Here is a 25,019-nt window from a genome sequence, read left to right as displayed (position 1 = left end):
TAAAAGGAGGATTAGCTTAGTTTTGTGGAATCTTGAAGAATGGAGATGTCAAGTTTTGTAATAATTTGCCATGTTCGGTAACTTTTACAATGGCAGATACTCAGATTTCTCTTATTTTCTGTTAGCCATTATGCTAGGCTCATATTAAAGTACCAGAGTGCATTAAAAAGTGTGTTTTGAAAAAAAAGGTATTTGTTGAGTTATGCTAAAAGAGTCCTCAATTAATGTCAGCTGCTCTCAGAGCTTGGATGACAGTGCAAAAGACTTCTCAGCCTTTGGCTTGGGTTCACTGTGTACTACAATCTACACTCCTGGAAATTGAAATAAGAACACCGTGAATTCATTGACCCAGGAAGGGGAAACTTTATTGACACATTCCTGGGGTCAGATACATCACATGATCACACTGACAGAACCACAGGCACATAGACACAGGTAACAGAGCATGCACAATGTCGGCACTAGTACAGTGTATATCCACCTTTCGCAGCAATGCACGCTGCTATTCTCCCATGGAGACGATCGTAGAGATGCTGGATGTAGTCCTGTGGAACGGCTTGCCATGCCATTTCCACCTGGCGCCTCAGTTGGACCAGCGTTCGTGCTGGACGTGCAGACCGCGTGAGACGACACTTCATCCAGTCCCAAACATGCTGAATGGGGGACAGATCCGGAGATCTTGCTGGCCAGGGTAGTTGACTTACAACTTCTAGAGCATGTTGGGTGGTACGGGATACATGCGGACGAGCATGGTCCTGTTGGAACAGCAAGTTCCCTTGCCAGTTTAGGAATGGTAGAATGATGGGTTCGATGACGGTTTGGATGTACCGTGCACTATTCAGTGTCCCCTCGATGATCACCAGAGGTGTATGGCCAGTGTAGGAGATCGCCCCCCACACCATGATGCCGGGTGTTGGCCCTGTGTGCCTCGGTTGTATGCAGTCCTGATTGTGGCGCTCACCTGCACGGCGCCAAACACGCATACAACCATCATTGGCACCAAGGCAGAAGCGACTCTCATCGCTGAAGACGACACGTCTCCATTCGTCCCTCCATTCACGCCTGTCGCAACACCACTAGAGGCGGGCTGCACGATGTTGGGGCATGAGCGGAAGACGGCCTAACGGTGTGCGGGACCGTAGCCCAGCTTCATGGAGACGTTGCGAATGGTCCTCGCCGATACCCCAGGAGCAACAGTGTCCCTAATTTGCTGGGAAGTGGCGGTGCGGTCCCCTACGGCACTGCGTAGGATCCTACGGTCTTGGCATGCATCCGTGTGTCGCTGCGGTCCGGTCCCAGGTCGACGGGCACGTGCTCCTTCCGCCGACCACTGGCGACAACATCGATGTACTGTGGAGACCTCACGCCCCACGTGTTGAGCAATTCGACGGTACGTCCACCCGGCCTCCCGCATGCCCACTATACGCCCTCGCTCAAAGTCCATCAACTGCACATATGGTTCATGTCCACGCTGTCGCGGCATGCTACCAGTGTTAAAGACTGCGATGGAGCTCCGTATGCCACGGCAAAGTGGCTGACACTGACGGCGGTGGTGCACAAATGCTGGGCAGCTAGCGCCATTCGACGGCCAACACCGCGGTTCCTGGTGTGTCCGCTGTGCCGTGCGTGTGATCATTGCTTGTACAGCCCTCTCGCAGTGTCCGGAGCAAGTATGGTGGGTCTGACACACCGGTGTCAATGTGTTCTTTTTTCCATTTCCAGGAGTGTATATCCAATTTTGGTAATGTTGCCTTGTTCAGTTGTAGGAAACCAAACAAAGAACATGTTTGCCAACACCATGTCTGGTGGGCCACTTGAATTTGAATGCACAATAACCTAACTGTGCAACTTCAATGTCAATTAACTCAGAAATAGCACAGTGTACTGAATTTTTTCCTTCAAAATTATTTCATAGCACATCGTTCCTTGCAGCCCTCTCACAAGCTTTTCAGACTGTTTCTGACCACCCTGTATATAGAAAACCTACATAAATTGATCTCTATTTTTTCTCTTGAACCCATTGCCATCGATCACAAAGTAATTCATTGTAAAACACTCTGCTCCATACAGCTCAAACACTTTAGGAAAAGGAGAGCCTTGGTGAAGAATTGCAGCACCTACAAAAAGTGTTACGAAAGAATTGGTCTTCAGATCATCAAATTAGTTGGGTGATGCAGTCCATGTGAATGAACTTGTCACAGCCAGAGTGTGTAAAATTCCTTGCACATATGGTCAAGTGAACATAGAAACTACAAAAAGAAGCAGTAACACCCACCTTAAGGAACTGAAGTGTAATTATTGTCTGGGCAACTTGGAGAAATTGGCCTTAGCAAAACGCACTGAGTGCAGGTAACCACCAAATACATTTGTCTGATACCATGGTTTTGTCAGTATTTAATCATTACCTTGCTACTATGGATAGAGAGGCCAAAGTAATTCAGAAACGCAAAAACAGCTTTAGAAGAAAAGAAAAAGGACTGAAATTGTACACAATGTAGCCATAGTATTAAATACCGTATTGACATGATTTCATGATCTTAGACAGTGGCCTGATGCCATCACCAACTGACTCTGTCTGAATACATATGAAGTTTGGCTTGCTGAGCTTGTTTGAGATTGTAACAGCTTTTTGAGTTGTTACAGCCTCTAATGATGTCTCCAGTATTGGAAGATGAAATTTTAGGCAGAGGAATCTGTCTTGGGCCCTGACGTGATGCCCATAAAACAAGTATCACCAAAACTTGAAACATCAGCCATGGAAGCCTGCATTGTTTGTTCAGTGATTCTTGCTAATGTAACAAAAGAAGAAAAAGCTACCAAAGCACTAACGAAATACACACCCTTCTGGCACTGATGTCATGCATAGCATGATTGTAGACAAATGTTTACAAAATTTAATGCAACTTCTAAAATATCTTTGTAACAGCTGTTTTCTTTCATGATTTTTTTAGAATTTCTGCAAACTTGTAAAATCATACACATTTACAGAGCACGAGGGAAAGATAATATGTATAATTACCACCCATTTACTTTGCTCTCCAATTTCTCAATTGTGTTACAATGTATTATGTACATCAAAGTGATAAAATTCATCAACAAAAATGATTTAGAAAGAGGAATATTGGTATGATTACTAATAGCACTGAACTTGACTGCCCACACCATTCTCCTTAGGAAACATGAGAACTATCGTGTAGTATATTAAGTTATCATCTGTAGTATATTAAATTATCAGTTGTAGACAAAAAACTTTGCATTACATAAATTAACATCTGAATGCTGACCAAATGCAGCCCAAGGTGCCTGTAATATTCCACAAATGTTTTGATCTGAACACTTATTTTTCATATTATTTTATATTAATAACCTGAACTAGAATTCTGACTACCACACAACAGTATTATTTGATGCTGACATGACAGTTTTAATAAAGTCTAAAAAAATACAATTTTCGAAATATAGAAAAAATAAAAATTAATAAAAATTTTGTCAGTGAGTGGTTCCTCTCAAACCAGCTAATTCTAAACAACAATAAAACAGTGGCATTACATTTTCACAATATATAAAATATAAATGTCCAACATCCATCTGTCACCATTAATTATAAACCAGCCATAAATATTAATAACACAAAGTTTTTTGGCTTGTGGACCCAGATTAACATAACGTGGGATGTACATGTGTCTCCTCCTTACTTAAAGGATAAATAAGGTTGTTGTTAGATATGGATTCTAAAAGGCTGAATAATTGAGCAGGAAATCAGGAGTCACTTACTTCCTACTGTCCTTCATCATCTTAAAACAGTCACCCCAGGCATGCATGCAATGATCCCAGTGATATTCCCATTTTTGGAAACACTCTTGGAATTTCACAGGGTGAAGGGTGCTCAGGATCCATTACAATTTCCCTTTAATGTCTTCAATTGAGTTGAAACATCACACATTCTATGTGATTTTCATTTTCAGGAACAGGAAGGAGTCACATTTAACTAGGTATGATGGAGGACCATTGCCTTGTTGCTTTTGGCCCGGAATTCCTACACAGTGAGTGAGGTGTGTGGAGGTGCATTGTCATGGTTCACCAACCAGTCTTTTCCTCAACTCTGCTCATTTGCACCAAATATTTTCCCTCAGTTTCCTCCGAACATGACAGTAAAACTGTCCATTGATAGTCTGATCAGGAGCAAAAAGCACCTTATACACTATTCCCAAATGTCAGAAAAAAAATCAGTATTGACTTCATATTGGAGCAAATTTGTTTAGCTTTTTTCAGCCTTGGAGAAGATGATGTTTTCCATTATAATGATTGCTGCTTCGTTTAAGAGTCATAACCATAGATCCAAGATTCATCACCTGTTATGACTCTGCATGCGAATTTTGGACACTCTCAAACTCTTTCTTGCAACTCAGTGCGCATCTGAATCCTGAGCTTTAATTGGTTGATGCTGAGGAGACAAGGGACAAACTTCGCTGCAATTCATTTCATGTTGAGTTCATGTTGACATATACCATATGACGTCACAAGTTTGTTACAAATATCATGAACTGTCTGCTTTTGGTGTTCATCAATCACATCACACACGTTCATGATCATTTCTGGTGTGTCAACCAGAATGTTTGTTGTCTTCCACATATTCTTAACCTACCTTGAAGTAATTGAAACATTCAAATGTCCTTGCTTCAATCAGTGCACTCTCACCAAATGCCTCTGTCAGCATTCGGTTGGTTTCAGCTGCATCTCTTAAGCTGGAAACAGAATTTAATGCAAATCCATTGCTCCTTCACACTGCCCATTTCATGATTTGCAGAAGGACTGAAACATGTTGTGACATGCATAACTTCACCTCAGAAGTGCATGCGCCAAAGATGATGCAACTTTGTGCCATGGTAACTAAGACATATGCCTCGATACATCTAGTGGTGGAATGTCGTACTGCTTCTGGTTTGACCAGTACAATGCAAATCTCAGGTATTTTGCATAATACCTCATACAACCATTAGTCCTTTCAGAACACAAAAGAGGGTTATCAGAATCATTAGTAGGAAGAACTTTAGAGAATCACACAGGCTTTGCTTTAAACAGGGAAACATTATGCCATTGCCATGCTTCTTGGAAATGTTAGTGTTCACCAAGTAACATGCAATTATTATGGATATTATGAAAATATGAACTGTCACAAACACTGTACAAAACAGCAACACAAGCTACTTGTTATACCTACAAAAAATGACAGATGTCCAAAATGACTATACCATATGGAGATAAGTCTTAGACTAACATCTAAATATGACCATTATGACTGAAAATAATCATAAAATATATCACAGCTATATAAAATTGCAGATTTAAGTAAACCAATATCTGCAAAGTATGATAAGTGGGGACAGAGCCCTAAAATTTTCAGTGTTTCCAACAGTGTGGTCAATGAGGGGAAAATTTTTGCACAATTTGAAATTTAAATCATAGATTGGCTTGTTATCTATAATCCATCCAAAATCCAGCTATGTCTGATTATTATATACAGATAAATTTACGATTTAGCAAACAAAAATTTAAAAATCTGCGTTGTTTTACCCCTCAGAATGTGGTAGAGCCCCGCAGCATCGGTCTTTGCCTTATTTGAGATTAACATGGATAAAAAAGGATGACTTCATAATAAAAATACTTCAAATAACCCTTTGTAATGTTGTTGTATTGTAGCCAAGTTACCCAACACAATACTGAACTAAAATATTCCATAAATTTGAAGATAATGCTTAAACATTTTTATACAAAAATGTTGCTATCTTTTCCATGAAAGTATTAGCATGGTAACTTGAAACATTTCTGTGCCAAAAGCTAGGCTATCTCTGTACCTAGTAAATAGTGTACTTTTTTAGGCCTTCTGAGATAGTCATTGTGCTATATAACTGTGCTCTGTGCATCCCCGTGGGTTTAAGCAGTGTCATTGTCACGTTATTGGTGCCAGTGAATGAATCTTCCTGTGTCTCAGTAAAATTGTAGAATTCTGTAAGCTTTTTGTTAAACATCTTCATAGCTTTCCTGAATTGAACTGAACTGAATTTTATTTGATCCTGTAAGATTACACTGTGTACAGTAAATGTACGTGTTATATAGGACATGTCAAAGTATTAACATTCTTTATCACTTATTTTTCTAAACCTTTAGCTTACATTTTTACATCACGTAATGAATAACAATATATACAAATTTAATGGCATAAGTTCTCTGCAACACTGTAAAACTCTCTTTCAATGAGATAGTCTTTAAGTTTCTTTGGAAAGTCATTGTGAAGTACACTATCTTGCAGGTTTTTGGGCAGACTTCTTAGTAGTCTGATACCAGAGCACTGGGGTCCTTTTTGTAGCATTGCCAGTCGGTGGGGTATGCTCCATACTTCATTCTTCCTTCTTGTATTGTGGGTGTGTACACTAGCATTTCTAATCCAGTCCTCACTACCTTTTGTGGTGTACACTATTGTTTGTATACATATAATGATGAAAAAGATAAGATACCTAAATTCTTGAAACAGTTTCTGCACACCAGGATACACTGTACACAGAATGTTCTTGTCTGAATGCTATGATAGCTGCATCATTAAGAATATGACAGAGCTCAGTTTCTTACAGACATCATTAATATGTTTTTTCCATTTCAGTTCATTATCCACAAGAATACCTAAGAATCTAGCAGATTCTACTTCTTCCAGCCTTGTTCCATCAACCTCTAAATCCATGTCTACAGCCTTTTCCTTGTTTTTAAACACTGCATACATAGTCTTTTTTAGATTTATAACCAGTTCATTTTCCAGTAGCCATTGAGCTGTGACATTTGCAGATATGTATGCTTTTCTCTCAGGCTGTTCCATATTTTGGTCACTATTTAGTATTGTCATGTCATCAGCATACAATATTTTCTTTTCTTCCTCCTCAACACCTATATCATTAACAAACACTTTAAATAACAATGGCCCCATTACTGAACCCTGTGGCACTCCATATTTGATGGGTTTGGTTTCTGATTGATATGTGTTTCCTAATGATACATACTGCTTGCGGTTGCACAAGTATGATTTTATCCATTCACCTGGTTGCCCCTGAATGCCATAGTTGCTTAATTTTTGTATCAGCATTTCATTGTCAATGGTGTCAAATGCCTTTGAAAGATCAAGAAACATTGCAGATACAATCTTTTTCTCATCTAAGGACTGTAAAATGTATTCTGTTAGACTGGCAATTGCTGATTCTGTAGATTTACCCTTTCTGAAACCATGTTGTGAGGGTATGAGAACGTTATGTTTGTCTAAATAGTTAACTAATCTGGTATGCATAACCATTTCTAGGATTTTTGAGAAACCTGATATCAGTGAAACTGGTCTGTAGCTGTTGGGATCATCCTTATACCCTTTCTTGTACACTGGCACTATCTTCATTATCTTCAGTTTTTCTGGAAAAATTGCATCTCTGAAAGAACAGTTTGCTATGTTCAGAAGTGGTGTTATTGTCTCTTCACATACCAGCTTTATTACATGATTTGATATTTCATCATCACCAGCTGATTTCTTGGACTTCAGATTCTGTATAGTTTTCTGCAATTCATCTTCCATAACTCGTCTTCAGAAAATAGTACTACATGATCTTTTTGGTACCTTAATACCCTTCTGTTTTTGACTATTTCTTTACAATTTTAAGTTTCCTTCTACACTGATATATTATTATTCAGTATGTTTGCCATTTCCATACCGTTTGTGACCACTGTGTTGTCTATTTTAATTGACCTAATACCTTCTTCTTTATTTGACCCATCTTTTTCCTTTCTTTCAGCACTGATTGCGTTCCAAGCTGCCTTTGCCTTGTTTTTTGAGTTCACTATAGTGGTGTCAATTGCTCTTGCTTTGGCTTCTCTTATTCTTTTTCTATACTTTTTTTGTTGACATTTTATAGTTTTCAGCTTCGCCCATCTGTCTCACATCCTGAAGCTTCCTTCACTGGTCTGGTATTTCACTGGTTTGTATGGTATTTCACTGTATGGTATTTCACTGTGTTTGATCTTGCTGCCTTTCTTGTCTCTTTACTTTGGGAAATGCTACATTAAAATGGTACTTAATTGTTGAAATAAATGCATCATATTTTTCATTTACACTCTGGGCCTGTAGGGTTTCATTCCAGGTTTCCTTACTTAACATTGTTCTAAAGATGTTGATATTTTGTTCACTGATGATCCTAATTTCTTTGGTTTTTTGTTTTGGTTCTGATACTGTGTCATTACTTCCTCAAAAGCTGATTAGTTTTCCATGATGATCAGATATTTCTGTCTGAACTACATGTGACTCATAGTTAAACATATTAGTAATTATGTTGTCAATAATTGTCTCACTTTGTGATGTGACTTTGGTTGGTTTAGTTATTGTTACTTTCATGTTATGCTGTACTAACAATTCTTCAAAATACTGTCTTACTTTTGTGTCTTTTCCCATGTCAGTGTTGAAGTCTCCACATATAATAAGATTCCTCTTCATATTCATTCTCAATAAGCTAGAAATTTTTTTCAGAAAGATGCCACTATACCAGTAAGTTCCTCTTGATCTACTGGAATTACCTTGGCCACCAAGAATTATAATGAGCTTTTAGCTTTTCCTCTCACTTTTACTACAGCAGATTCATTAAGTAATAGTGAAAAATGAGTCTTCCTTGACATCCCAGGCTCTTGTTCCTCTTCTATTCCCTATTTGTTGCCAAATAGTAAGTCAGTGTGTGTATCTGATGTACTGCCATGAACTGAGAAGTCTGAATCTGACCTCAAAGAATAATCAATTGGCTGTTTGACCTGTCTTCTTACTTTTTTTGGCACTGATGAATGAAATATGGCTTATGTCATTTTGTTTCCATATTTTCTTGCTTTGGTGCGTTTTTTGTTTTCAGTAACAAGCTTTTATTTCCCCATGGATTCTTCTTCAATTCTTTCTTTATTGGGTGTCAACATTAGATTCACAGATTTCCTTGCCAGAGTGTTTCCTCTTAATGTTTATTGTGGGCAGTTGAATTATATATTTCAGTGAGATAATCCCATGTAGGGTGAGTTGAAATGGAAAATGAGTGTACGGCACTGTGGGCTGGGAGTCCCCAAACAGGGAAGTTCAGCTGCCGAGAGCAAGTACTTATTCCATTTGATGCCACATTGGGTAACTTGCACATCGGAGATGGGGATGAAATAATGATGATGACAACACAACAACATGCCCCTGAGTGGACAAAATCTCCTGCCCCAGACAGGAATCAAACCCAGGCCCCTTGGCATGGCATTCTGCTGCGCTGGCCACTCAGCTAAGGGGGGTGGACAGTGCAGGTTGAATGTCATCTTTTGTGGGGTTATCATTGAAGAATTGTTGTTACATTGTTGAAGCTGTGGGGATTTACCACTGAATGTATGTGAGGATTTGCCCTATTTTGCCATTTCCTGTCAAATGTGCCATATTGATTTTAGGGATCAAGTTGAAGATTTATTTCCACTTGAAAGTGAATGGCAGTAATGTCAACTAGTGGTTCACTGGCTCTTCTTTTGAAAGCCTGCATTATACAATTTTCAAGTAAAATAAGTTAACTTGTAATTAGTAAAAAGCAACCTTATCTCAGTTTATCCTCTCCGGAGCAACCTGCCAGCAAGAATTTTCATGGAACAATATGTTACAATAAGGCAGACCACCAGCTAGCTGGTAGTCTACTCCTTCAATGAACTGCAGTCAATTCAAAACTATGATGTGGGTCTTCGCGCCAAGCGGAGCTTAACACTTACCTACCTTACCTCTCCTTCTATGGAGTATGAGAATATATTGATAATCTGTTATGGAATGCATACATGTTTTAATTCACATTTTATGCATTTAAATACAGTTCAGGGTTGTTTAGTACATTTATACATACCTGTCTTACATTGTAATCAATAAAATAGAGTATGCAAATGCAAATAAATACAGTATGTTATAATTTTAGGCTTAAGATTTCCAATGTCTTAAGGGGTGCTAACATTCACTGTTAACAATGTAACTGAGCGTTTGAATAGTATTTGGATGCAAACCATACACTGATTATATCCTATAACCTGTAGGGTGAAGTGAGGAACACATACCTTTATGATGCTTCATAAAGCATCACAACTTCAGTCAATAACAGCTGATGTTAAGCAGTTTCAATCCATAGCACTTCTGTTTACCTACATATTTTTAAGATATCTGTGTATTTATATGTTTTTAATACATGGATACCCAAAAAGCTGGTACTTCTGCCAGTTAAATTATTTTTCTGTTATAGTCTTCATCCACTGTTTATATGGAAATGAGTACTGTCAATGTGTGTGTGTGCTGTCATTGTATGTAATTGTACACTGATGAGCAATTGCAGTAGAGAGACTGAAATAATACAATGTCCCCTTTTGCACTAATAATGGAATTAATTCATCACAGTTGGGCTTCACAAGGCAATATACTTGGAGATCAATGCTGATCCATGATTGGCTGACAACCACACACAAATAACTGTACTCTGTCAGAGTAATATCCAAAGTATACATACTCTTGATGACAGCGGGTCAAATGTGTTCGTGAGGTTTAATCCCTAGTGATTTCAGAGGACATACATGTACACTCATGTTTGTTGAACACTTCTTGAATGGGTCTGACACTTTCATTTTAAGTGAAACATTGTTCTTTCAAGACTGTACATTTATTAATAACAGCATTTGTTTATATCACTCTATTGCTCATTTTTCAGACATAAAGCTATTGTAAATTGTCTTTCTGGAATGTAATAAAAAATATGTGTTTTAAAATTTTCAAAGTATAGATCACTCCTGACCACAACTAAATGCACGTCGTCTAACACTCAGAAACTGGTAGGTTATGACAACAAATAAACAAACACGTTTTATATATATGTGTGTGAAAACATCTACTGAGAATGACTCATGACACATGACTTTCTTGTGATCATAATTGTACTACTTTTGGATATCATGTGAAGTTCATATTTGGTAATTCAGATAGTATTTGAAGACTGCTGAATCAAGTATTTGAAAACTGCCGAATCAGATGAGGAAAATTAATTACTCTGAAATAGTTAATAAGAAATGGTGTGGTGTTTTGCCTTCACAGATGGTAGTGTATTGCCTTGATGGATGGCAACCATATGTACGTGTGTGTGATGATAATTTATGTACTTGGCATAGAAGGAAGGTTTTAGGTTGAGTGGCTACTCACATAGTACTATTAATCAGCACTGAATTTGTGAGTGGCTTGTTATATCATACTGCCACTGTAAGAAGTCAGATATGACACTTGGAACTTGATGTCACATTGCTACCCATAGCAACTGACACTGGTAGTGGCTTATTGTTGAAAAGCAAGACACTTATTGTAAACAGTTGTAACACAACAGCCTATTGTAAAGGGAAGAGAGAATTTATTCAGTCACAAACACAGAACCACAGGAACACAGGCGGAGAATAAGATCCCATCATATTCGTGTTGACAACTGAAATCAGTTTGACAGGAGTGGATGGAGGGCCAGTTTCACACTATGATGCATAGACGGGGTTGTATATGGACTTCCACTGGCTGCTATGGTGACTGCATGACTGGGAAAACCTGTCTATTGGACAGCACAATGGCTGCTGGTTTCTCATGCCTGCTTTTTGTATCCAGTGCAAAATTAAAGCTCATTCCAAAATGAATAAATACTAAACTGTATATTTCACTGAAGAGCTCATTTGAAGCAGAGAAAATAGATGGTCACCCACAATAAGATGTGCCTTCCATATCCCCTTGGGTTTATAAGTTTTTGTAAGTTAAGTGTTATAAATAATTCCTGAACTGTAAAAGTGAATATGACGACAACGCATTATGCGATTGCATAAATGAGGTGTCTTCAGATATATTTCATACATCTGTATTGGACTGTAATAGATTTACTGAAATTATGAGAAGCTGAAAAGAGGATTTCATGCAATTAAAAACAGCTTTCCTTATTAATAAACAGAGAAACGTTAAAAGTTGTGGCAGTACTGTAAACGTTATATATATAGAAAAGTATTTAATGTATAATTTAATTTTTTGTAATATTTACACTTGTTGTTGCTGTAGTTGTTGTTGTTGTTGTGGTCTTCATTCCTGAGACTGGTTTGATGCAACTCTCCATGTTCCACTATCCTGTGCAAGCTCCTTCATCTCCCAGTACCTACTGCAACCTACATCCTACTGCATCTGCTTAGTGTATTCATCTCTTGGTCTTCCTCTACGATTTTTACCCTCCACGCTGCCCTCCAATACTAAATTGGTGATCCTTGATGCCTCAGAACATGTCCTACCAACTGATCCCTTCTTCTAGTCAAGATGTTCCATAAACTCATCTTCTCCCCAATTCTTTTCAGTACCTCCACATTAGTTATGTGATCTACCCATCTAATCTTCAGCATTCTTCTGTAGCACCACATTTCAAAAGATTCTATTCTCTTCTTGTCCAAACTATTTATTGTCCATGTTTCACTTCCATACATGGCTACACTCCATACAAATACTTTCAGAAACGACTGCCTGATGCTTAAATCTATACTCAATGTTAACAAATTTCTCTTCTTCAGAAATGCTTTCCTTGCCATTGCCAGTCTACATTTTATATCCTCTCTACTTCAACCATCATCAGTTATTTTGCTCCTCAAATAGCAAAACTCCTTTACTACTTTAAGTGTCTCATTTCATCCTCTAATTCTCTCAGCACCACCCGACTTAATTCGACTACATTCTATTATCCTAGTTTTGGTTTTGTTGATGTTCATTTTATATCCTCCTTTCAAAACACTGTCCATTCCATTCAATTGCTCTTGCAAGTCCTCTGCTGTCTCTGACATAATTACAATGTCATCGGCGAACCTCAAAGTTTTTACTTCTTCTCCACGTACTCTGAAGCTTTCTTTTCTTTCCTTTACTGCTTGCTCAATATACAGATTGAGTAACATCGGGGAGAGGCTACAACCCTGTCTCACTCCCTTCCCAACCACTGCTTCCCTTTCATGTCCCTCACCTCTTATAACTGCCATCTGGTTTCAGTACAAATTGTAAATAGCCTTTCGATCCCTGTATTTTACCCCTGCCACCTTTAGAATTTGAAAGAAAGTATTCCAATCAACATTGTCAAAAGTGTTCTCTAAGTCTACAAATGCTAGAAACATAGGTTTGCCTTTCCTTAATCTATCTTCTAAGATAAGTTGTAGGGTCAGTATTGTGTCACATGTTCCACTATTTCTACAGAATTCAAACTGATCTTTCCTGAGGCCTGCTTCTACCAGTTTTTCCATTTGTCTGTACAGAATTCATGTTATTATTTTGCAGCTGTGACTTATTAAACTGGTAGTTTGGTAATTTTCACATCTGTCAACACCTGCTCTGATTGGGATTGGAATTATTATATTATTCTTGAAGTCTGAGGGTATTTCACCTGTCTCATACATCTTGCTCACCAGATGGTAGAGTTTTGTCAGGTCAGGCTCTCCCAAGGCTGTCAGTAGTTCAAATGGAATGTTGTCTACTCCCGGGGCCTTGTGTCAACTCAGGTCATACAGTGCTCTGTCAAACTCTTCATGCAGTATCATATCTCCCATTTCATCTTCAACTGCATCCTCTTCCATATCCATATTATTGTCCTCAAGTACACTGCCCTTGTATAGACCCTCTATATACTCTTTCCACCTTTATACTTTCCCTTCTTTGCTTAGAACTGGGTTTCCATCTGAGCTCTTCATATTCATACAAGGTCTCTTTAATTTTTCTGTAGGCAGTATCTATCTTACCCCAGTGAGATAAGGCTCTACATCCTTACATTTGTCCTCTAGTCATCCCTGCTTAGTCATGTTGTACTTTCTGTTGATTTCGTTTTTGAGACATTTGTATTCCTTTTTGCCTGCTTCATTTACTGCACTTTTATATTTTCTTCTTTCATCAATGAAATTCAATATTTCTTCTGTTACCCAAGGATTTGTACTAGCCCTCATCTTTTTACCTACTTGATCCTCTGCTGCCTTTACTACTTCATCCCTCAGAGCTTCCCATTCGTCTTCTACTGTATTTCTTTCCCCCAATTCATGTCAATTGGTCCCTTATGCTCTCCCTGAAACTCTGTACAACCTCTGGTTTAGTCAGGTCCCATCTCCTTACATTCCAACCTTTTTGTAGTTTCTTCAGTTTTAATCTACAGTTCATAACCAAGAGATTCTGGTCAGACTCCACATTGGCCTGGAAATGTCCTACACTTTAAAACCTGATTCCTAAATCTCTGTCTTACCATTATATAATCTGTCTGATACCTTCTAGTATCTCCAGGCTTCTTCCATGTATACAACCTTCTTTCATGATTCATGAACCAAGTGTTAGCTATGAATAGGTTATGCTCAGTGCAAAATTCTACCAGGCAGCATTCTCTTTCATTCCTTATCTCCATTCCATATTCACCTACTATGTTTTGTTCTGTTCCTTTTCCTACTACCGAATTCCAGTCACCCATGACTATTAAATTTTTGGCTCCCTTCACTCTCTGAATAATTTCTTTCATCTCACCATACATTTCATCAATTTCTGCATCATCTGCAGAGCTAGTTGGGATATAAACTGCTGTAGTAGGCATGGACTTCGTGTCTATCTTGGCCACAATAATGTGTTAACTGTGCTGTTTGTAGTAGCTTACTGCACTCCTATTTTTTAATTCATTATTAAACCTACTCCTGCATTACCCCTATTTGATTTTGTATTTATATCCCTGTATTCACCTGACCAAAAGTCTTGTTCCTCCTGCCACCAAATTTCACTAATTCCCACTATATCTAACTGTAACCTATCCATTTCCATTTTTAAATTTTCTAAATTACATTTATAAATTCAAAACCATAGAAATTATTGCTGATAAATAAACTCTGGCAGATAATAGTAAACAGATAAGAGCATAACATTTCTCAGAAAATTTCCATGTGATTTGTTGTATCACATGTGTATAAAAGGTTAAAATTAAGAATTTCAACAATTTTCATGTTCAATATTTTAACTGACTTCTGTGGTGCTTGACCAAGGTTTCCTGGGTTAACAGCAGCATTTTTTTGTTTGGACCCCACTGGAGGTGGTCAGGTTGTGTTAGTCTGTGTTTTGACAAATAGTCTCTAGTTCATTTCTGTGAATTATTCAGAGTTCCTACTTTTAGTCACAGAAATTTTTGGGCGTCTGATGGACTTGTTATAATTCAGCTTGTGTGTGATACAAGCCACACTTAGAAGGTTTCAATGTTTAGCCATTGTGGAATTTATAGTTTGAGGTACTCTGGAACTTTAACGGTTTTCTAAAGATAACTCACACAATTAATTGTGGTTTATTCAACTGCCTCCAATATCTGAAGAAACTTGGTTAGGCACTGAAATTGATTTATTGTGAACAGTGACTTTCAATTTTATGTTCTTGTTGGATATAAACTCAAATTTGTGAAACATTAAAAAATACGTAAGGGCATACATGATTTTTGTGTAGCAAATCCTGCCTGCATTTATATTAAATACTTTTGCAGACCTTTGGCTGCATTGCGATGAATGTGAGCTGGCACCCCATAGATGAAATCCAGACAAACTCATAAAACCAACCTCATTTACAGGGGCCCATCAAAGTGAATAATCAGTTTCTCATCATTTTTGGATATGAAGCTACATATGAATTTAGCCCATTCGCTTGTCCTCAACAAAAAGGGCTGAGACCAATACACATTTAAATGTGTGCACCCACTCACTAATTTGACACTCAGAAAACACACACACACACACACACACACACACACACACACACACACACACACACACACACACACACACACGATATACTTTCACTTGCATGATGTATTTTAAATTATGAAAGGACTAGCAGATTCTAGTCATTGATTCCTTACCTTGTTTCAGTACAATGTTGAAAGGTGTGGGCCACATGTTGACATGCAGTGGTATAAGTTAATTTATCTGATATTAGAATTGGTATTGTTGTTGTTGTTTTTTGTGTGTGTGTGTGTGTGTGTGTGTGTGTGTGTGTGTGTGTGTGTGTGTGTGTGTGTGTGAGAGAGAGAGAGAGAGAGAGAGAGAGAGAGAGAGAGAGAGAGAGATGACTACTTATAACAAATTGACTGAATTTCAGTATAAGATGTACTGCATCAAAGGAACAAAAATTTCATGGCTTTATGGTTGTTTTTTATTTACACAAATTACCATATTTTGAGCATCCACTTAATGATCATAATAGTCACTTTCAATTTTTTTTTCTGAAATCAGCACATAGTAGTTTCTGATATACTTGACAAAATTACAATTGTTAGAACTGCTAATAAATGGTTGGTTGGTCATGTTCTTTAAATGGAGAATACATTTATATACTGTTCTGGATGTTTGTTCGCAGCCTGTAAATAGTATCTTTCCTTTTTCAGATGATTGATGATATATCCACGTCTATGCAACTAGAAGAATCAGATAGCAATGTACGACTGATAAATGGGAATTCAGATCCTGAAGACTTATGGTCACCAAAAAAGATTCAACCATTCTTACTTCCTGACACAAATGGTAAATCTTGAACCTCAATAGTTACAACCAACAAGTCAGAGCGTAAATAGTCTTCAAAATTTTTCACTCAGACATCTAATAGCTGAGTATTAGATTTTTTATTGGAAAGTTACAATTACTTCCAACTCTCATACAGCATGGTACAGAAAAAGCATAAAAAATCAAAAACTGCAAGCAGTTTGGTGTTGTTATCAACTTGATAACATATTTTAAGTACACATGGATGTAGTTGTGATGCATCTGTTTGCATGAATATACAGAATGTCATTTCCCAGTCTTATTCATGCCAGTCTTTTATATGCTTATGTGATGTCTGATTGTAAAATGTTATTTTCTGTGGCTAACTAATGGCATCGAATGAGCAACTGGAAAGATAATGTGCAGTTTCACACAATACAAGAGGTTCTACTTGTTTCTCATGTACTCCCCCTGAAATATGTACTGAGTTACAAGGACACAGTAAAGAAAAATCACTTTATAAACTGAAGTAAGTGAAAAGCAGTTAATTAAAAATGGGGTCATTTAGCAGTAAAACCAAATGTGGTTGTAGAAAATATGAAATACCTAATTAGATAGAAGTCTAAGATAATGTCTGTTCTGAAACTGTACACATTTAATAACAGTGGTCGTTGCATTGTCGATATAACTGATGATATTCTGTTTTGGAAATAATAAGCAGCTTCAAGGTATCAGAAATGGCTCTCATAGAGAAACAGTGGGATGAGGTAATATAAGGAGTAAGGTGTAAAACAAATGAATGAGAGTATACAGAGATCAGTATTACTGAAAATATGATAAATACATTAGAATGAAAACTTAGAGAAAATATAGTAAAAACTGCTAAGCTATTGATTCTGATCTTGAATGATTTAGTACTACAGTCAAAAGTTTTGTACAGTATTTTGATTTAATGATACTGTACAGATATAGCTTTTTAGCTGCTACCTCATTTCCCGCCATTTTCTACCTGTCTGATACCTCACATATCTTTTATCTACTAATAGGATGCAATTTGATGCAGTGATTAAACTGAATACTTAATAGTTCCTTGATTGCAATTAACATGCTGGTGTCCAAAATTAAAGCAACAAACTGTTGTTTCCCCATTCTGTATCTAATTCATGATATAATCATACAAACTGTCAATAGTGTTCTGCAACGATGGTGGCATTCCTCTCAACAGACACCCATGCCAACAATGGCATCAAGGCACCTAACAAATAGGTTAGTGTTTGTCGGGTAGTCCCTTGTCCACAACTGCTGTGTACACAGTCACAGTTGGTGCAGTTTGGCACAGAGAAGAAACCTACCAGGCTCTCTGCAGTGGAGGGCCTTAGGTAGAATGGACGCAGGACAGTTGCAAACTGATGTGGGCCAGTGGCTTAATGTGAATTGTTCTGTTGTTTCTCAGATATGGAGACATTTTATACCCCAAAGACCAGAGCAAGGCCAACCATTTGTGACATTAGAAAGAGATAACTATTGCTTGGCTGTAAGGGCATGATGGTTCCACCTAAGTACTGCATGGCATCTGGCATCTGACCCCGCAGTATCCACTGGACATGTCATATTGAGGAAAACAGTGTACAGAAGGTTTTGGCAGAGCGTCCTTTATTGTCAGAGACCTGCTCTATGTATACTTCTGATGCATCTTCACAAAAGGGAACATATAGAGTGGTGTCATCAACATTCACTTGGACAGTCAAACAGTGGGTCAATGTTCTTTTCACAGATGAGTCCCGATTTGGCATGGAGAATGATTCTTTATGGATTGATCTCTGGAGTGAACATGGAACTTGATTTCCGGACATCATCACTGTGGAAAGAGACTGATATCAAGGAGGATCCCTATTGGTATGGTCAGGGATTATATTAACCACATGAACACCTCTTCACACAATTATACAGGTTAACTGGTAAGGTTTAACTGCTGTCAGTTATCGTGACAAGATCATGGGTCCTCATGTGCCTTTGTTGTGAGGTGCTGTGGGCCCAGGATTCATAGTGATGTATGATAATGCTCGACCTCATAGAGTATGGGTGGTTGATATTTTCTTGAAAACAGAAGGTATTGCACACATGGCATGGCCTTCTCTCTCTCCCAATTCGAATCCCATAGAATGTGTCTTGGATTCGCAGGGAGACGGGATGCATCACGTGAGCTTCCACCAACCATTCTCCAAGACTTGTGAGCAGCTCTGCAGGAGGAGCAGGCATTATTGCCTCAGCATGAGATTGATGACATCATTCACAGCATGCCCCATTATTGACATGCCTGTATTTGTGGCAGAGGTGGTCGCACGCCATACTGACCACATTAACCAGTTGTCAGAATGTGTGTACAATCTGTCAAGTTGGAAAAAAATGAAGAACATTTTTGTCTACTGTTATGCATGTTGCAGTTGTCTACATTCTGTATTCTTTATATTGTTTCTACTTTGATATATTGTGTATGCTAATTTGTGGCATACTAAATGCAACCTTGCAAAATTTCCATTTGTTGCTTTAGTTCTGGAGACCAGTGTAGTATCATTCAGCCTTTGTTATCAAAGAGCATGCCCTATTTCTGATGATCTTCATGGCTGTAAAATATCAAAAACTTGAGTCTTCACTTAATATCCTTTATTTTAGCCATCTTATCTTTCATTTCAAGTGAACTTTTTAAAAATCAGCCATTTTCATTTCTAAGACAGCATTTTGTACAATGAAATTTTTTATTTTTATTTTTACCTTTTATGTTTGAACTAAATACTAAGTGATTTAAGACCTTCAATGATGGATTATGGAGACAAATTCAAGTGTTTTTGTACTGTAAATTCCTTCACTCATTCATTTGAATACCATCATTGTGAAACTATTCTATTTACGGGTTATGAGTATTCAGATTTTTCTGTTTAGAAGTATATAATCATTGCTAGATATTATGACTTTGATCCTGTTCCATCTTACAGTGACAAAAAAATCATAGGTCACTCTTGTCCAGTACTCTGAGTTACTTGTCCTTGCTTTGCAACCTTCACCAACCTATCTCTCTTTTCTCTGTGCTGAAGGAACTAATCACTGCAAAAGTTAGGATAGTTTCTTGTATGTTTGTATGGATGTTTCAGCAGTATTAATAGTTTAATCCCTGAAGGTAGATACAGGCCATCCATTCTGCTTTATGATTTTGTACTTTCCTTAAGTGATTTTTTCTTTTTGAAATGGAACTCTTACTTGGGTCTGCTAATAGAGAAACTTGCTTACAGTTTTCAAAACTTTCCACACTACCATCCTTTAGTAGCACAATGAAGTTTGTATGCTCTGTATGCCTTCATTCAGTGCAGTTATTTCTGCCTAATTTATTCCTGAAAATTTCTTACCTTTCAATTATTGTATTGCCTTCTTGACTTAATGCTCTGCTATGGAAAATATCATTATTGTGCTGGTGTCTAAATCTGTTTCATGGACATTTTTTACAACTTCTGTACACAGCCAGAATGGTAATAATTTACTAAATTTTGGTCGATCTAATGGATGTTCTATTAATCAACTTCCTGGTTTGCTTGTACATGTGTATCTGCATTTTCTGGTATTTGGTTTTATGACATCACATGTTTTTTTTTACCTTTATTTTCTGTGTTACATATTATTTTGTGTTCATGTGCATGTGTGTGTCTTACAGCAACAAGTATCCTCATGTTGAACTTTTCATATCTATGATAATAATTTAGGAACTATGGATTACCACAGTGTTTATTATTATTATTACTATTATTATTATTTATTTTAAAAGTAACTGAGACTTTTAAATGCCTTGGATGACTTTTTAGTACTTAAACCTACCCATTTATTTTTCTTAACTGCTGTTCAAGTGCCCACTTTTGGAAATTTCTCACCAAATGTTAGTCCAGCAATTTGTAAAATCCACAGAGTTTTTGACAATAGTATTTTCTGTCTACATTATGTTTCAATGCCCAAGAAAGAATGTGTTATTTGAGTTTACAGAAGAGTCTTTTGTAGGCCTACAGTTTTTTTAAACCTCTCTTTAGCTGTGTTATCTGCCTGTAATGATCTGAGAGGTCAAGATCTTTTACACAAATGTACCACAAATATACCACTTTTCTGTATCATTATCATACATGGTGTAAGACTAAAGCTGATTTTTTTCCACCCTTGTAGCAGTGCCTAACAATTCTGTCATATTAAAAGTATTCAAAATATTTAAGATGGTGTGGCTAATTTCATCCTTAACATTTGAGTTTATATTCATATTTCCACATGAGATTATGTTAGTTTTGGAAGATGAGACTCTGTCCAAGACGTAGGATAAAGGATGTCCTCATTACCATTAAGTGAGCACTACACACATAAAATTGTTAAATTTTTATGGACTTAAATGTTGTGGTATTTGAAAGGGTGATAGTTAAATGTATATCTACAATACTGTGATAAGGTTTTGTCCGGCTTCAAACTGTACCCTATTTCTGATATCACTGCACAATTCCACAACCTTTACAGAAGTTTGACATTACCATCTTGCAGTTTCATATGGTAATACCACTACCTGCTGTATTTCAGTGTTTTCTAATGCATAACACATTGCTATTTATACACTCCTGGAAATGGAGAAAAGAACACATTGACACCGGTGTGTCAGACCCAACATACTTGCTCCGGACACTGCGAGAGAGCTTTACAAGCAATGATCACACGCACAGCACAGCGGACACACCAGGAACCACGGTGTTGGCCGTCGAATGGCGCTAGCTGCCCAGCATTTGTGCACCGCCGCCGTCAGTATCAGCCAGTTTGCCGTGGCATACGGAGCTCCATCGCAGTCTTTAACACTGGTAGCATGCCGCAACAGCGTGGACGTGAACCGTATGTGCAGTTGACGGACTTTGAGCGAGGGCGTATAGTGGGCATGCGGGAGGCCGGGTGGACGTACCGCCGAATTGCTCAACACGTGGGGCATGATGTCTCCACAGTACATCGATGTTGTCGCCAGTGGTCGGCGGAAGGTGCACGTGCCCGTCGACCTGGGACTGGACCGCAGCGACGCACGGATGCTCACCAAGACCGTAGGATCCTACGCAGTGCCGTAGGGGACCGCACCGCCACTTCCCAGCAAATTAGGGACACTGTTGCTCCTTGGGTATCGGCGAGGACCATTCGCAACCGTCTCCATGAAGTTGGGCTACGGTCCCGCACACCGTTAGGCCGTCTTCCGCTCATGCCCCAACATCGTGCAGCCCACCTCCAGTGGTGTCGCGACAGGCGTGAATGGAGGGATGAATGGAGACGTGTCGTCTTCAGCAATGAGAGTCGCTTCTGCCTTGGTGCCAATGATGGTTGTATGCGTGTTTGGCGCCATGCAGGTGAGCACCACAATCAGGACTGCATACAACCGAGGCACACAGGGCCAACACCCGGCATCATGGTGTGGGGAGCGATCTCCTACACTGGCCGTACACCTCTGGTGATCATCGAGGGGACACTGAATAGTGCACGGTACATCCAAACCGTCATCGAACCCATCGTTCTACCATTCCTAGACCGGCAAGGGAACTTGCTGTTCCAACAGGACAATGCACGTCCGCATGTATCCCGTGCCACCCAACGTGCTCTAGAAGGTGTAAGTCAACTACCCTGGCCAGCAAGATCTCCGGATCTGTCCCCCATTCAGCATGTTTGGGACTGGATGAAGCGTCGTCTCACGCGGTCTGCACGTCCAGCATGAATGCTGGTCCAACTGAGGTGCCAGGTGGAAATGGCATGGCAAGCCGTTCCACAGGACTACATCCAGCATCTCTATGATTGTCTCCATGGGAGAATAGCAGCCTGCATTGCTGCGAAAGGTGGATGTACACTGTACTAATGCCGACATTGTGCATGCTCTGTTGCCTGTGTCTATGTGCCTGTGGTTCTGTCAGTGTGATCATGTGATGTATCTGACCCCAGGAATGTGTCAATAAAGTTTCCCCTTCCTGGGACAATGAATTCACGGTGTTCTTATTTCAATTTCCAGGAGTGTATGCTGCAATTCAGCTTCAAGTTACTGTACTTTTTTTTAGTTAACAACAAAGTTTGATGAAGGTTAGATATTCTGTGTATAATTTTATAGTGTTTCTCCTTATGAATTGTTTTTCTTTCTCATTACTGATGACTGCCATTTCAGTGTGGTATTTTCTGTGTACTCATTCTAGAAATCTCTAATCTGGGTGAGATACTTTTAAGGCAAGAAAACTTGTTGTCATGATGACTGCCATTCCAGTGTGGTATTTTCTGTGTACCTGTTCTAGAAATCTCTAAACTGGGTGAGATACTTTTAACCCTAGGATGCATGGTGCCGAAAACACAGATGAATGCATATGCAGGGCCTCCAAGGCCCTGCCCTAATTTAAAATTTTCCTCTTTTCATACAATCATTCTTTAGAGTTAAATTTATTTCTGTCACATTTATTGGCATATTGAAAGAATCCTAAGATACAGTAACAGGATCTGGTGGGCCTGATTAACATTAAATTAACTTTTAAAAGAAACTCTAAGAGTGAATTTTTATTATTTACATCCATTTACATACAACATATACAAATAATTTTATTAATTCACTTATAAGTTGCAGTTTACATTTTATAACATTTATTACAACCAATTTCTTCAATTAAAACATACTCTTTATTCACAATATTATGTATATAGGCAAGTTATTATTCATTGTTCACATAAAATTGCATTTTCTTAGTTTTCAACATGTGACAAACAAGAAGCACAAAGAACAGCACTATGTTCCTTACAAATGTTGGTTTTACACTTAATGCATGTCATAGCACTTTTCCTGTGTTTATTATATGGACAATAATTGCATCTTCTTCTTTTTCCTGAAACACGTAGTTGGTTCGGCAATATGACATCATTTTGAACACCACATCTTTGCATCGCATCAACGATTTTCTTTGGAAGATTAGGGATCTGAATACGAAGTTCCATTAGTGGTCTTACCATTTCCTCTGCTAAATCTCTTAGGAACAAATGCCTTTTATCACTTCTTCCACTATGGTATGTCAGATGTAGGGTGGAAAATAAAATTTCACTGTTCATTGCTACGACGTCCATCATATTCATCCATAATGCAAATGGCCATCTTTTTGTTTCTCTCTTGCAAGTGTAATAACGTATTTTCTGGTCCATTTGATCTACTCCACCCTTCGTAGAGTTATAGAACTTTATTATATCTGGTTTCTTTTTTGCATGAGTTTCATCAATGTTTCTGTCATGATGCATTGTGCTAATGAGAACTGCAGACTTTTTCTTTTTGGGAACATAACTCACTATCGTAATGTCACTTCTAAATGCAAACAAAGAGGAATGAATTGCTCTTTAGGCAGATGGTTTCATCTCATTAGGAATTTCTGGTTTATTTTGTTTGATTGTTCCCACCACTGTAATTTGCTTCTGAAGCATCTCTTCTGCCAGCTGTACACTAGTAAAGAAGTTGTCAACAGTAATATTTTTTGATGATCCTTCAATGCTTTTAGCAAGATCTTTCACTACATTCAATCCAAGATTTTTCTGAATAGGTTCATGGGATTCCTTCTCGTGTAAACAATTCCGTCTAAAGCATATGAAGATGTAGCATCACATAATCAAAATATTTTTATGCCATACTTGGCTGGTTTTGAGGGCATATACTGGGTGAAGCTGCATCTTCCACAGAATGGGAGTAGCTGTTCATCAACTGCGATCGAATCATTGGGAATCATTCTATTTCTAAACTTGTCAAGAAAGGTGGATATACACTGTACTAGTGCCGACATTGTGCATGCTCTGTTGCCTGTGTCTATGTGCCTGTGGTTCTGTCAGTGTGATCATGTGATGTATCTGACCCCAGGAATGTGTCAATAAAGTTTCCCCTTCCTGGGACAATGAATTCACGGTGTTCTTATTTCAATTTCCAGGAGTGTATATAAGATTCCAAGACTTACCAAGCGGGAAAGCGCCTGTAGACAGGCACAATAAAATTACACACAAACACACACACAAAATTTCTAGCTTTCGCAACCAATGGTTGCTTCTCCAGGAAAGAGGGAAGGAGAGGTAAAGACGAAAGGATGTGGGTTTTAAGGGAGAGGGTAAGGAGTCATTCCAATCCCGGAAGTGGAAAGACTTACCTTAGGGGGAAAAAAGGATAGGTATATACTCAGGCGCACACACATATCCATCCATACACATACAGACACAAGCAGACATATTTAAAGGCCAAATATGTCTGCTTGTGTCTGTATATGTATGGATGGATATGTGTGTATGCGCGAGTATATACCTATCCTTTTTTCCCCCTAAGGTAAGTCTTTCCGCTCCAGGGATTGGAATGACTCCTTACCCTCTCCCTTAAAACCCACATCCTTTCGTCTTTC

At 38.4% G+C, this 25,019-nt stretch overlaps 1 protein-coding gene across 3 annotated transcripts in view; it reads left to right on the top strand.

Moving 5' to 3' along the window:
* Positions 1–25,019, top strand: part of LOC126297832 (intermembrane lipid transfer protein VPS13A-like) — a 759,301-nt gene that overhangs the window by 387,112 nt on the left and 347,170 nt on the right. For all 3 annotated transcript variants that reach the window (XM_049989081.1, XM_049989080.1, XM_049989079.1), the window contains exon 32: positions 16,488–16,623. In XM_049989081.1, coding sequence (XP_049845038.1) covers positions 16,488–16,623 — 136 coding nt within the window. The remainder of the gene's footprint in view (positions 1–16,487; positions 16,624–25,019) is intronic.

This window comes from Schistocerca gregaria, chromosome X (genome assembly GCF_023897955.1).
Source record: "Schistocerca gregaria isolate iqSchGreg1 chromosome X, iqSchGreg1.2, whole genome shotgun sequence".
Classification (NCBI taxonomy): Eukaryota; Metazoa; Arthropoda; class Insecta; order Orthoptera; family Acrididae; genus Schistocerca; species Schistocerca gregaria.
This window is presented reverse-complemented; position numbering and strand designations above follow the sequence as displayed.